This window comes from Nelumbo lutea, chromosome 1 (genome assembly GCF_056320005.1).
Source record: "Nelumbo lutea isolate HS-2025 chromosome 1, American lotus-T2T, whole genome shotgun sequence".
NCBI classification, from domain to species: Eukaryota; Viridiplantae; Streptophyta; class Magnoliopsida; order Proteales; family Nelumbonaceae; genus Nelumbo; species Nelumbo lutea.
In genome coordinates, this window is record NC_142684.1 from 52,297,980 (window position 1) to 52,311,135 (window position 13,156).

Genomic DNA, 13,156 nt, shown 5'->3' on the forward strand with positions numbered 1-13,156 from the left:
AATGGGAGGGGAGAAAATTAATAAAGTGACACAGAAGAAGAAGAAGAAGAAGAAGAAGAGAGGGGATGATATCTCTTTTCTGGTTTAGTTGCATTTGGTAGCAAGGAGATGAGAGGAAGAAAAAAAGAAATGTACCAGAAGAGAGATAAAAGGAAAGAAATAACAAACAAAAGGAGGAAGAAAAAGGTGCAAGATTTTAAGCTCATTCAATTGACGAACTTAAAACAAATCAGATTCAGATATATGTACCTGCTTGCATTCCACTCTGAGATCCAATCATTGTTGTTGAATGCTTGTGTTGTGCTTCTTTCTTTATCAACTCTTTGAATTCACTAGTCTCTTTAGATCTTGAGGCCAACAATGATGGGTCCAGAACCACTATGTGGTTTCTATAACCCCCATTTAGAGGTGACTAGGACTCTAACAATTCTTATCACTGATTGATATTAGTTTCCCATCAAACTAATCTCAATCCAGTCCTACCACACTTAGAATCCCACTCCAAAAAGGAGTCTATCTCCAACTTACAAAACACTCTCATAGGCCCATACGTATCAAGTGTCAACCCAATAATATATATATATATATATATATATATATATATTAAAATTGACAAATACTAACAATTGTCATAGTTTAAAAAAAAGGTTTTGAAACAAAACATCTATTGGGTTGAAACAATTTTTATTTTTATTTTTTGAAATCGAGTAGCCACTCATAAAGAAAAAAAAATAACATATGTGCTATAAGAGTGCAAGATCAAATCAATCTTGCTTTCAATATCCTTACACATGCCCAAGTAGGAGAAACCTACGCTATTATGCAGTAGTTATTCATTTACATGGTCAAAGCATCTATAAGCATACCTTCCACAGGCCAAAACAAAAAGTGAGAATGGTGGTTTGGGAAGCCATCAAAGGCATCTCCAAATATGGTCACTAAACTCCATGTGTCAATTAGTTGATGAAACACATGTCACTTGGATGTCTAACCATGTGATCAAGAATGCTGCTTTCAGCAAGCATTTCATCCGGTGAGGGCTTAATAGGTGATGTCTAGTCACCATGAATGCCTAAGCCATCAAATCTACATGGACAATTAAACTCCCATGTGGGAAATCAAATGTGCACATGTATATTTCTAAACAAATTATAAAATATCAAATAAGCCTTCGTCGTCAATGAATATTAAATGATATTAGTGTCAAAACAAAACAAAATAAACATGATACTCCCACTAAACAAAATAAATTATATTTCTAACTGTATCCAATCTAGAAATAGAAAGAAGATTGCACTTCATAGTGGGTACAAATAAAGCATCCAATAAATCTAAAACATATCCAAATTCTAAGACTAATCTAAAGGTTCCTATGCCAGTTGCCTTCATTTTATGTGCATCTCCTGTATATATTAGTATCTCCTCTCCATCATCAATTTTTCTTAGATTCTAGAACCCCTTATTTTTTTTCTTTTATTTCAACTTCTGACAGTTGCTTATGAAATGTCTAGGCATTTTGCAATAGTAAAATATCACCTTATCCACACTGGTGGTTGGCTTAGTGGCAGTCGGATTCGATTCAGGTTGTTTGGTGGGTGATACCTTTTTACCCTTCTTATATTTATTCTTTCCCTCATTGTCCTTCTTTGGACCTTTCTTGAAGGGTTTCATTTTAGGACCCAAGGAGGTGAAATGAGCAGATTCTATTTTCTGTATTTTTCTGCCTTTCTTCTTCTAGAACACATTGATTTATCATCTCATCGACAGTCCATTTTGCTGCACTTGTATTAAAGTTCACCACAAAGGTCTCAAAGGATTTTGGCAACTTTGACATAACAACATACACTAAAAATTCATCACTTAATTTCATCTTCAAATCTCAAAGTTGGTAAACAATTCTTGACATCTTAGAGATGAATTCTCTAACATTCATTCCAGGCTCAAAACTAATAGTGAAGAATTGTATGAACAAGCTCATTGTGAGGGCTTTGGTTGATCCAACAAACTGTGCCTCTATATTGTCAAGTGTATCTTTGGCAGTGTTTAAAATGAGAATCTCGGGTCTAAGAGGTTCAGAGATAGTGTTTTGAACTATCAAGAGTGCTAGCTTATTTGCTTTGTATCAAATGGTGTATTTGGTTTTAAGTGCTTCAGAAGCATTGGGAACAGGCTCAGATGGCTCAAGTTGGGTGAGACAAGAGTCTATTTTTCGGGTTCCTAAGTAGGATTCCAATTGGCCTCTCCATCTCTTATAGTTATTTTTGGTGATAAGCTCAATACGATAAGGCTGATTAGGTCCAGCAAAGGTGTTCACATCGACTGTAATTTTAAACCATCAAACTAATCATTATTCCAAAAATAACTAAGCAATCATGATGTCAAGGGAGTATATTTATATCTAAAGTCCATACATCATGGATCTCATCTAATCACATACAACAGGGAATGTCTAATGACTAACATGGAGACAGCATATCACCCTAGATGTTTATGGCTTATCTACCCCCTCCTTTGGGCTGAGATAAATAACCACATCATCATTTTCAATGAATAAGCATTGCTCAAACAAAGCAAGTTCCATATATGAATGTATATGATCTCCTCTTACTCCTTTGGGCTTAAGAAGTTCACTTACACACCATATACTTTCCTTCTTTGTCTCATTATATCTTTATCATAATGTTAGATGTTGGGTTTAAACTAACCATAACAAGAATAAAGAAAGAATGGTAATCACAATCTACGTTAGGGTTCTTAAAATAACAAATAAAGATTGAATGCTTGATTATCATGTCGTAAACTTAAAGTATTTTGGCACCATCCATTTACTAAATGTCCCCAAGTTTCAATCAAGGATGTATACTTTGCATCTAAGCATATAAAACAGAAATATAATGCCAACGAATGCATCAAAATTCATCTTAATAAGGAAATAAAATTCAAAACTAACAAAATGAAATAAAACATATAACAAATAATATTTCAAATAAGCAATAGGAATGGAAATAGAGTTAGTTGGGTCTAAATCGTTGAGTAGGCTGACAAGATGGAAATAGATGGAAAACAAGTTTTGATTTGATATAGTTCTCTTAGAATATTTGAACAAGCTGACAAAATCCAAGGGTGTTACTGAGAATGGTCCTTGAGAAATTATGTTTTAACTTCTGAATACTTAAACCTAATCCAAGGGTAAAAAGAGGCAATTGATGACGATGAGTTAAAATATCGCCTTTCCCTTTTTATTTTAAACACTTTTCTTTGATAGGAAAAAAACCCTTTGTGCCGAGTCAAAATAAACAAATAACAGCCGGCAATCATTAATTATTTGATGGGAAAAGCCCCTTTATACCAAGTAAAATAAATAAATAGTTAAAGAAAACTAGCAGCCGCAATCATTGATTAATACTCATTAGTTATTATAAGGGCTAAGGAAGAATAGCCGATTGAAAAACCCAATTAGCTGTAATATATAGCTCTTCCAATTAAAATCCCGAAGAGAGCATTCCACTCAGACAAATCGAAACAAATCAGATTGCATTCTACTCTGAGATCCGGCTATTGTTGTTGAATGCTTGTGTTGTGTTTCTTTTTTTATCATTTTTTTGAGTTTATTAGTCTCTCTGTATTTTGAGGCCAACAGTGAGGGTCCATAACCACTATGTGGTTTTTATAACCCCCATCTAGAGGTGATCAGGATTTTAACAATTCTTATCACTGATTGTGATTAATTCCCCATCAAACTAATTTCAATCCAGTCCTACCATACTTAAAATCCCACTCCAAATAGGAGTCTATCTTCAACTTACAAAACACTCTCATAAACCCATACGTATCAAGTGTCAACCTAATAACATATATATATATGCTAACAAAAGGTGGTTGCCAAACATGTTCAGTGGTTAACATGTGCAACTCACAACAATTTTCATTACTGCTAATCTTTTTATTAATATTGTTAATCTTATTTGTTATTTTTAATTTTCTTATTTTATTATTTCTTGATATTTAATATTTTTATTATTTTATAATTTTGTATAACATTATAAATTTTAACAATTTTCATTATTGTTATTTAAGTAACAAATTGAGGGGTAAGTTTGTAAAATATACATTTTTAGATGTCAAATTATAGCAGAAAAACATTTTTTTTATGAATTGGTTTTCAAGCTTTTTCGGAGTTTTTTTTATGTTTTTCAAACTTCAGATTTCAGAACTAAGGCTATATTTATAGGCGTTTCAATGTTACATTGTCAATTGGTTGAGATTCACACATGGCAGCCTCAACCTCATCCGAACGTGATCCTAACCATGGTTTTTAAAACCGACCTGGTGATCGAATTGGTTATGGGTCTGGTTACCGAATTGAATGGTCTGACTGTTTGAACCAAATGCTCAGTCCGTTCTAACAAAAACATAAAAAAATTATAAAAAATTAAAGATGGTCAAAACCGTTCAAACAATTAACCACCTGGTGCAACGGTTCACTGACCAAAATCAATGGTTTTGGAGAAAATTTATTGTTTGGGGAAAACGGAACCGATCACCTAACTGGTTCTCGGTTTTTCAAGTCCGACTGTCCGATCAGATCCGATTTTGAAAACCATGATCCTAACACGAATACCGATTCATCACTTTAACTTGTCCCATTCACATCCCTAGTCATAAGCCCTATTACACTTTATAAGATTGGGCTAACACAAACCAACATACCGAAGCAAGCTAAGATTTCGGTTGATAATGTTTTAGTAGTGTTTCAAGACTTAGACCAAAGTATAAATCCAAATGCTCTTTGGGCACCCATTTTACCGGTTAACCGGATGGTTTATCCATCCAACCCGCCAAAACTGTCATTTGATTGGGCAAGGCCACCAATTCCCAAATTTCAATCATACTGTCCGTTTTCGGGCCCAAGTTTCAGCCTATACCCAATTCAATGTTTTAAAAATCGACTAAAAAATAAAATCATTTTTGCCATTACAAACATAATGAAATATATACATGATAAAATAATTAAAAAATACTTTTATTTTTGTTTTTCTTATGGTTTTTTTGATAATTTGTTAAATTTTACCGAACTTAAATTGAACCGGATGAGATTCGAATATCCAACTATCTTTAATAAATTCGAATGTAAGTTAACCTTTATGAGATTTGGTTCATCGGACCGGATTCAGTTATACCCCGATTCACATCCGTCCCGGAGAGACAAAAAGCTTTTCCTTGCGGCAAATACAAGCAGGGCCTTTGCCCCACCACCACCGCCTTCAAGTCCAAGTCCAAATCCAAAGAAAAAAAGGAATAACAATTTTATTTCCAATAAATAAATCCAAAGAATACGACCAAACCCAATCCTCGCCAAGTCGCAACAAACAAAAGCAAAACATCAACAAAATAAAAACCCCTCCTCTCTCTCTCTCTCTCTCTCTCCCTTGCTCGCGCCTCTCTCAGATCCAAAAGGAAAAACCCTAGTAAGCGCGAAACGGGAGAAAGACGAGAAGAAAACCAGGTATGATTAATCTTCCTATTTGTTTTGATACCCCCGTTTTTTAGTCCATGTCCATTGATCTCTGCGTTTAGTTCTTTAGATGTTCCTATACCTTCAACTGCCGGTAGAGTTTCCTGATGTTTAGGGTTCAAAGCGTTATTCTGTTGCTTCCACTGATGATAGCGGTTGTTTCGTTTATTAGAGTATTGCTTTTGGAGCTCGATCACTAATGGCGTCGCAACAACCTGCCGGATCTTGCCCAACTGCCCAAGTGGTATATATTGAGATGGAAATCGTCTTTAGTTTTCTCTCTCCGCACTTATCTGTCTTACAGTTTGATTTGTTTTCTAAAATAATTTTTGGGTTTTTTACAGGTCGGGAATGCTTTCGTTCACCAGTACTACCATATCATGCATCAATCTCCAGAGCTTGTGTATCGGTTCTACCAGGATATTAGCAAGCTCGGCCGCCCCGAAACCGATGGCTCCATGAGTGCTGTAACAACCATGCAAGTAAGGGTTCTGCTTATTTTTTTCTTCTTTTATACCCGTTACTTTTTCATCCAATCTGGTAGAGTAAGAACTTAGAAAAACAAAACCGAGGATGTAGACCCACCGCTATTTGACAACCCAGATGTAGTGACATGGTTTAGATAGTTTTCCGGTTGTGATTTATTTTTGTTGGGCATTTGATTCTGGTCAGACTATCAATGAGAAGATACTGTCTCTCGACTATAGCAAATATAGGGCAGAAATAAAGACAGTGGATGCGCAGGATTCGTTCAATGGTGGAGTCCTTGTCCTTGTGACTGGGTATTTGACTGGGAAGGACAATGTGAGGAGGAATTTTACTCAGTCGTTCTTCCTTGCTCCCCAGGACAAAGGCTACTTTGTTTTGAATGACATGTTCAGGTACATGGAAGAGTTGGAACTTCATGATGGGAACCAGGGGTTGCCTAATGACGAGGTCGCACCTCTTGCTCCAGAGCAGGGTATGTGAAACCTTTTATTGTACGTGTTTTAGTAGGTTCCACTTTCTTTTACCTCAATTTGATGTTGAGAATCCTTGCTCCTGCAGATCTTGCTCCAGCACAGGAACATCAGTCTACGGAGCAACCAGTTCCAGAAGAAGAAGTCAATGTAGAGGAAGTTTCTAATCATTCTGACAATGAGGGTGATTCAGTTGTGGAAGAGGAAGCACCTGTGTCTGAGGTTGTTGATGAAGTTCAGATTGAACCTCAGATGGTTACTGAGTCTAGCTCTGCTGTCCAAGAAGAAGTGCCTAAGAAGTCGTATGCTTCAATTGTAAGTGTACATTGATTCATTCAGATGTCAGAAAGTGTGGATTCATTTTTAAATTTTACTTATTTGCGGGTTCCTTACTTTCTTATTTATGGCTTCTCATGTGATAATAATACTTTCTAGGCTTAAGCACATCACTTGATATTGCATTAGTATGGGGCATGTTCCATTGTTAATTAGTATTTACATACAGGCAATAATCTGGGTTTCTAGTAGCAAGGTTTGATGTATAGAAGCAGCTGATCTTTGCTGATGAGGTCCATATTATTCTTGGCTATTTATCCTTTGATATCTTTGCTGATGGGTTCCATATATTCTTGATTATTTATCCTTTGAATATCAGATTATTAAGGTAGATATCATAATTACAGGTGAAGGTTATGAAAGAGAATGCAGCACCCCTGTTGGCTCCAGCACCTTCTCCTGTGAGGCCAGGACCAGCAAATCAAGAGCGACAGATGGCCCCAACTCAGTCACCATCTCCAGCAAATGAGACACCAGTGTCCAACTCAAATGCTGCTGAAAATGGTAGTCACCAAGAAGGAGAAGGTTTGTAATCTGGCCTTGTTCATTTTTTAGTTCCGTAATTTCATGTAGGAGTAGTACCTGTAATAATGAAGATTATGCATATGGTTGTTGCAGGTGATGGCCACTCAATTTATATAAGGAACCTGCCACTGAATGCTACTCCCGCACAGCTTGAAGAAGAGTTCAAGAGGTTTGGACCTATCAAGGTTAACGGTGTTCAAGTTAGGAGCAATAAGGTTTATCCCACTTCAGTCACCTAAGTGGTTGATTCCATTTTTTGGTTTTATCTGTCAATAACTTATTATCCTTATTTTTCAGCAACAAGCATTTTGTTTTGGCTTTGTTGAATTTGAGGTGGCAAGTGCTGTGCAGAGTGCAATAGAGGTATACTACATCTATTGCTGTAATTGAATGCTATTTTATTGGTGTATTTTTTAATACACTTGTTAATGTAACCAATGATCACTAAAGATTGTCAACTGATCATTCTATTACATTTTTTATTTTGAGTTACAGGCTTTCCTTCTTTCTCTTTATCTCTCTCTCTCTCTCTCCATCTCAATTCCTGATAAAAGGAATCATTACATTTTCTTTCATCAGTGAATAAAACTTGATTGTTTCTTGTGTTGAATATTCCCAATCTTTCTTTTTAGTATTTTGATGTCTATTATTCATCCTTAGTGTGGGTTAGATAACATTTGGATGCATTGCTTGCTTTTCCTTCCAGATGTTTTCCTCCATTGGAAGGTTGTCTTTTTTCATTTTTTATTGTTTTCTTCTCACTCATCTTATAATTTCTAAATGGTTTATGCTCTGGTTCTACTTTTGTCAACTTCTATTTCATGCATCTACGTTAGCCCTTCTAGTTTCTTTTTTGTTTTTTATTTTTTTTTCTTTTTGGTTGGAGAAAAAGGCAAGTATTCATTAATATGAAAACAAAAGGTCCTACATACTATGAGATGCTGTACATGTATACCATTAGGGACCCCCAAATAATGAAATAAGTCAACCTTAAAATAGAAGAACTCCATCTCAATTCCTGATAAAAGGAATCATTACATTTTCTTTCATCAGTGAATAAAACTTGATTGTTTCTTGTGTTGAATATTCCCAATCTTTCTTTTTAGTATTTTGATGTCTATTATTCATCCTTAGTGTGGGTTAGATAACATTTGGATGCATTGCTTGCTTTTCCTTCCAGATGTTTTCCTCCATTGGAAGGTTGTCTTTTTTCATTTTTTATTGTTTTCTTCTCACTCATCTTATAATTTCTAAATGGTTTATGCTCTGGTTCTACTTTTGTCAACTTCTATTTCATGCATCTACGTTAGCCCTTCTAGTTTTTTTTTGTTTTTTATTTTTTTTCTTTTTGGTTGGAAAAAAAGGCAAGTATTCATTAATATGAAAACAAAAGGTCCTACATACTATGAGATGCTGTACATGTATACCATTAGGGACCCCCAAATAATGAAATAAGTCAACCTTAAAATAGAAGAACTCCATCTCAATTCCTGATAAAAGGAATCATTACATTTTCTTTCATCAGTGAATAAAACTTGATTGTTTCTTGTGTTGAATATTCCCAATCTTTCTTTTTAGTATTTTGATGTCTATTATTCATCCTTAGTGTGGGTTAGATAACATTTGGATGCATTGCTTGCTTTTCCTTCCAGATGTTTTCCTCCATTGGAAGGTTGTCTTTTTTCATTTTTATTGTTTTCTTCTCACTCATCTTATAATTTCTAAATGGTTTATGCTCTGGTTCTACTTTTGTCAACTTCTATTTCATGCATCTACGTTAGCCCTTCTAGTTTTTTTTTGTTTTTTATTTTTTTTCTTTTTGGTTGGAAAAAAAGGCAAGTATTCATTAATATGAAAACAAAAGGTCCTACATACTATGAGATGCTGTACATGTATACCATTAGGGACCCCCAAATAATGAAGTAAGTCAACCTTAAAATAGAAGAAACGGTATTATCTTTAAATACATTATGTATGGACAACTGACTTCTAAGTTCTACCATATTTATCAACCCCTGCTTCCAGTGTTGATTTCTAATGAAAAATTCTATTGATAAGAAATTGTTCTACATTATCCCTTCTAGTTTATCTTCTGGAAGCTGTAATTATTGTATTCAATGCTTGGAATTGTTAATTTGTTATTGAAACTATTCGTTTTTGAGATATTTGTTCTTTATTTGAGTTCTGTATGCAAGGTAGCAACTCTGATATCAAAATTTGATGGATAATAGTCACTAGGTACGAAGAATAGATGAAAGAGGTTACATGGGATGATGGGAACTAAGTGGCATAATAGTCTCTATGGGCTTAATGGACCTAGAAATGGCAGCATGTGGATCCTTCTTTTGTTTAAATAATTGAATTCGCTTGGTTGTTTCACAATTTAGGATACAAGATGAAGCAAATCTTGTGGTTAAGGTGGTGTGGCTGCAACTTGGTTCAAATAGCCTGGTTCTGTGATTAGTATTTGAGGATAAAACTAGAAAGTGTTACCATGATATCTCCAAATTAATGGGTCTAGTAACACTTTGCATTGATAAAAAAAAAGAAGACTATAATCATAACAATATATTATTTTGCTTAGTGTTATCATGGCCAAATACCTAATTTTTGTCATTCAAGATTTTTGTTGAATAAGTTTTGTGTTTAGTCATATGGATCAGCCAATAGCAAAACAATTGAGTTGGTGAGGTGGTTCCTGTGTTGACTAGTCCTGATGACTAATTCTGACAACATTGTCCTTTGAAGTAAGGTGGATTGGCCTATGTACTTTGATCATTATTGTTGTAAACAGGGGCCGTTAATTTTCCTTGTCATTAAATTGCATCTTGTGGATTACATGGGATCAATTAACCTTGGTGTATGATTGAATATTATTACTTATTATTATCTAGTGCAGTATTAACTATACTGGTGGGTGGACATGTGCCATAGTGCACCGTGCACATATAATCTCCCATCCAATTGTTAAATTTGATGTTACTCTTTTCTTGTTTCCGAAATTCATTACTTAGCTGTTTTTGACTAAAACTTTCGAGGTATTTATCTAAAATTTACATTTTTTAATTAGGCATCACCCATTATGATTGGAGGTCGACAAGCTTTTGTTGAGGAAAAACGGGCATCAAGTTCTCGAGGTAAGTTGGGATAATTCTACATATTTCCTGGATATTTTGAGGTTTCAGTTACAGTAAAAGGCTACTATAAGCCTGTTGTCATTTTATATAAAATGATGTCTATACTTTATATGCATAAACTTAAATTTTATTGTTGCCAAGTTTCTGACAAAACCTAGGCATTTTTTAGACCTCAAGGAAAGATTTGCCATTGTTGAATTGCAAGTGGATAGGGGGCTTGAGACTCTGAGGTGTAACCCAGAAATGACGATGGGCTTTATTAGTCAGTAGAAGAGGTTCTCATTTACAGCATATATCCTCCACATTGAACTGTGGAGCAAGCCATTTAGGAGGGTGTTTTGATAATAGACTGCTATGGCAGTGTTTTAGTAATTATTCCCACTGCTGGACATTTACCAAATTGACATTGCAGGTTATCTATTGCTTCCAGGCCTTTAATGATCTCAGTAATGAGTAAACCCAATTGACCCAGATCATTCTGATCCTAGCGCAGTGTGTGGGTCTGCATTTTGAGTCCTGATTATAATATGGTTGTTGACTGTTATTATCTGTTTTGTTGTGATTAAAACCACACATATACATGACAAAGATAACTTCCAACATTTTATATATTTTCCTAGTAGTTCAATGATAATTTCACATAAAATTTCTAAAATTTTTTGTTTTATAGGGGATATATAAGTATTTCGAGAAACGAGAACAAGAGATTTAACAGCCAAAGGCCCAAAGCCTGTCTTTTATAATTAGGTCTTATAGGTTATACCTTATAAGCCTTGATTGAAAATAGGTTCGGTTCTATATGAATTGGTCTTGATGTCTTATTGGTTGGTCTAAGACTAGGTTTACCTATCTGGATTAGACTTGACCTATTGACTGTTCCATTTGCTCTCATAATTGTCTCCCATAAAGATTCTGTGTGAACCATGTAGTAGGGGATCTGCCATTGTGATGTTTAGAATATCTCCTTTTGCAGATGTAGGCCTAATTAATAAAATTATGCTGTTATTGATAAAAAATGTAGGCCTAATTAATAAAATTATGCTGTTATTGATAAAAAATGTAGGCCTAATTAATCATGAGAAGGTGCTGTTTTTGCAGTGAATAACAGAGGTCGATTTCCAGTTGGGCGGGGAACTGGGTTCAGGAATGATGGGGCAAGAGGCCGTGGAAACTATGGAGGTGGTAGAGGTTATGGCCGGAATGACTTCAACAGGAATGAATTTGCCAACAGGAGTAATGGTGGTGGCAGGGGAGGATCTTCAAACCGTGGTGATGGAGGATATGGTGGCCGTGTGAACCGTGCTGGTTTAGCTGTTAATGAAACAGAAAAGACTGTAGCACCAAGGGTGCCTGCTACTGCTTGAAGTACTGGAAGTAAGAAGGTATAAGTTGGGCAGTGAAGCATTGTTAATGGTGATTCTTCAAGTGGTTTGATAGCAAGTGCCTGGGTTGGGTAATGTTGCATCATTGGGAATTATGAAGAGGTTCTGTATGATTTCTGTAAGCCTCATTTTTTGTTTCTTTCCCCCTCATTTCATCTTTTTGCCATTTTGGCAGAAGCGGCAGTAGGTACCCATTGTGTTCGTGTAGTTATTTTAGCCACATTAAGTCCCCAGTTGAGGCTTTCTTTCTGTTTTTGGGATTTTTTGCAGCTTTTACATTCTTTCTGTGGGAGATTACAACCTAGTTTAAGGTTAGCCTTTTTACTTTAGGGATTTAATCGAGTGAAACAGCTGGGCAGTAAGACTGTATCCTAGTTGCTAGTTTCTTTGCTTTTTTAGATCCTTTCCCCCATCTTCTAAGGGGGATGCTGAAAAATTGGCATGATATGATTTATGAGGATACTGTATCTTTCTCAGTAAACGGATTGCATTGGGTCCAATGGCTTTGTATTTCTCTTCCATTTTGTTGCTTTTCAAGTATTCCTTTTTAATAAGCTCTCGTATCTTGTGGATTTCTCTCTCCAAGATTTGATTCCATTTTGATCGGTGGTATGCCTATCTATAACACAGCTTTCTTTAATCACGGCATTTTATTGGTTTCTTACTTGAATGTTATGGGCGATAGCCGATACTGATTTTATTCGGTAATCTTGATGATCTTGATTTTATGAAGGGAAAATTCCTGATACCATCTGTACTGTAGGCCAAGTGTCAATTTAGTACCTTAACTTTAAAAAGTGCAACAATCTATTATTCGAAATTTCATTTTGGGATGATTTAGTACCTAGTGTAACTCACCGTCAGTTAGAAGAATCACGTGATATCACGTGGGTTAAATATTTTTGAAATACCAAAATTAATCTTTATGAAAATATATGGACCATTTTACCCTTTTCTCTTTCTATTTCCCTAATACCCTTTTCTCTTCAATCTGTGTTGAACAAATGAGAGAAGAGAGGAGATCACTCAATTGGGTCGAATGAACGAGAGTAGATGAGGTTTCACTCAACTCTGACATTCCTCTTCATTTTGAGCACGTCCATTCCATCCCTTTCTCTTCAAACTCGGTTGAAGAAATGATAAAGGAGAGGAATGTGAAGAAAAATTGTAAGCTTCACCCCTAACATTTGTCTCCCTCAACTCCCCCATCTCTAGAATCGCACATAGTTTTGACGGAGTTTTCATACAAACTCCACTCTAGAATTGCATCGCATACAATTCTGATCTGAAAATGTTTCGGTG

The 13,156-nt window shown here is 35.4% G+C and overlaps 1 protein-coding gene across 2 annotated transcripts; it reads left to right on the forward strand.

The window, feature by feature from the left end:
* Nucleotides 1-5,233: 5,233 nt before the first annotated feature.
* Nucleotides 5,234-12,354, forward strand: LOC148874634 (nuclear transport factor 2-like). Of its 2 annotated transcripts, none has more exons than XM_088963509.1 (10): nt 5,234-5,506; nt 5,688-5,759; nt 5,860-5,997; nt 6,188-6,476; nt 6,563-6,789; nt 7,158-7,335; nt 7,429-7,550; nt 7,633-7,698; nt 10,406-10,472; nt 11,571-12,354. In XM_088963509.1, the coding sequence occupies exons 2-10, from the start codon at nt 5,715-5,717 to the stop codon at nt 11,834-11,836; spliced, it is 1,398 nt and encodes a 465-aa protein (XP_088819635.1). In that variant the 5' UTR covers nt 5,234-5,506; nt 5,688-5,714; the 3' UTR covers nt 11,837-12,354. The 2 variants fall into 2 exon arrangements, with proteins under 2 accessions (XP_088819635.1, XP_088819634.1); XM_088963508.1 differs by having other exon boundaries at nt 5,263-5,506; nt 11,556-12,354.
* The last annotated feature ends 802 nt before the right edge of the window (nt 12,355-13,156 follow it).

Bases quoted from the DNA above. Each gene is read 5' to 3' on its own strand.
- LOC148874634 (XM_088963508.1), top strand. From the start codon at position 5,715: ATGGCGTCGCAACAACCTGCCGGATCTTGCCCAACTGCCCAAGTG. The intron at 5,760-5,859 runs GTATATATTGAG...GGTTTTTTACAG, and splicing joins CTTGCCCAACTGCCCAAGTG to GTCGGGAATGCTTTCGTTCA. The intron at 5,998-6,187 runs GTAAGGGTTCTG...GATTCTGGTCAG, and splicing joins GTGCTGTAACAACCATGCAA to ACTATCAATGAGAAGATACT.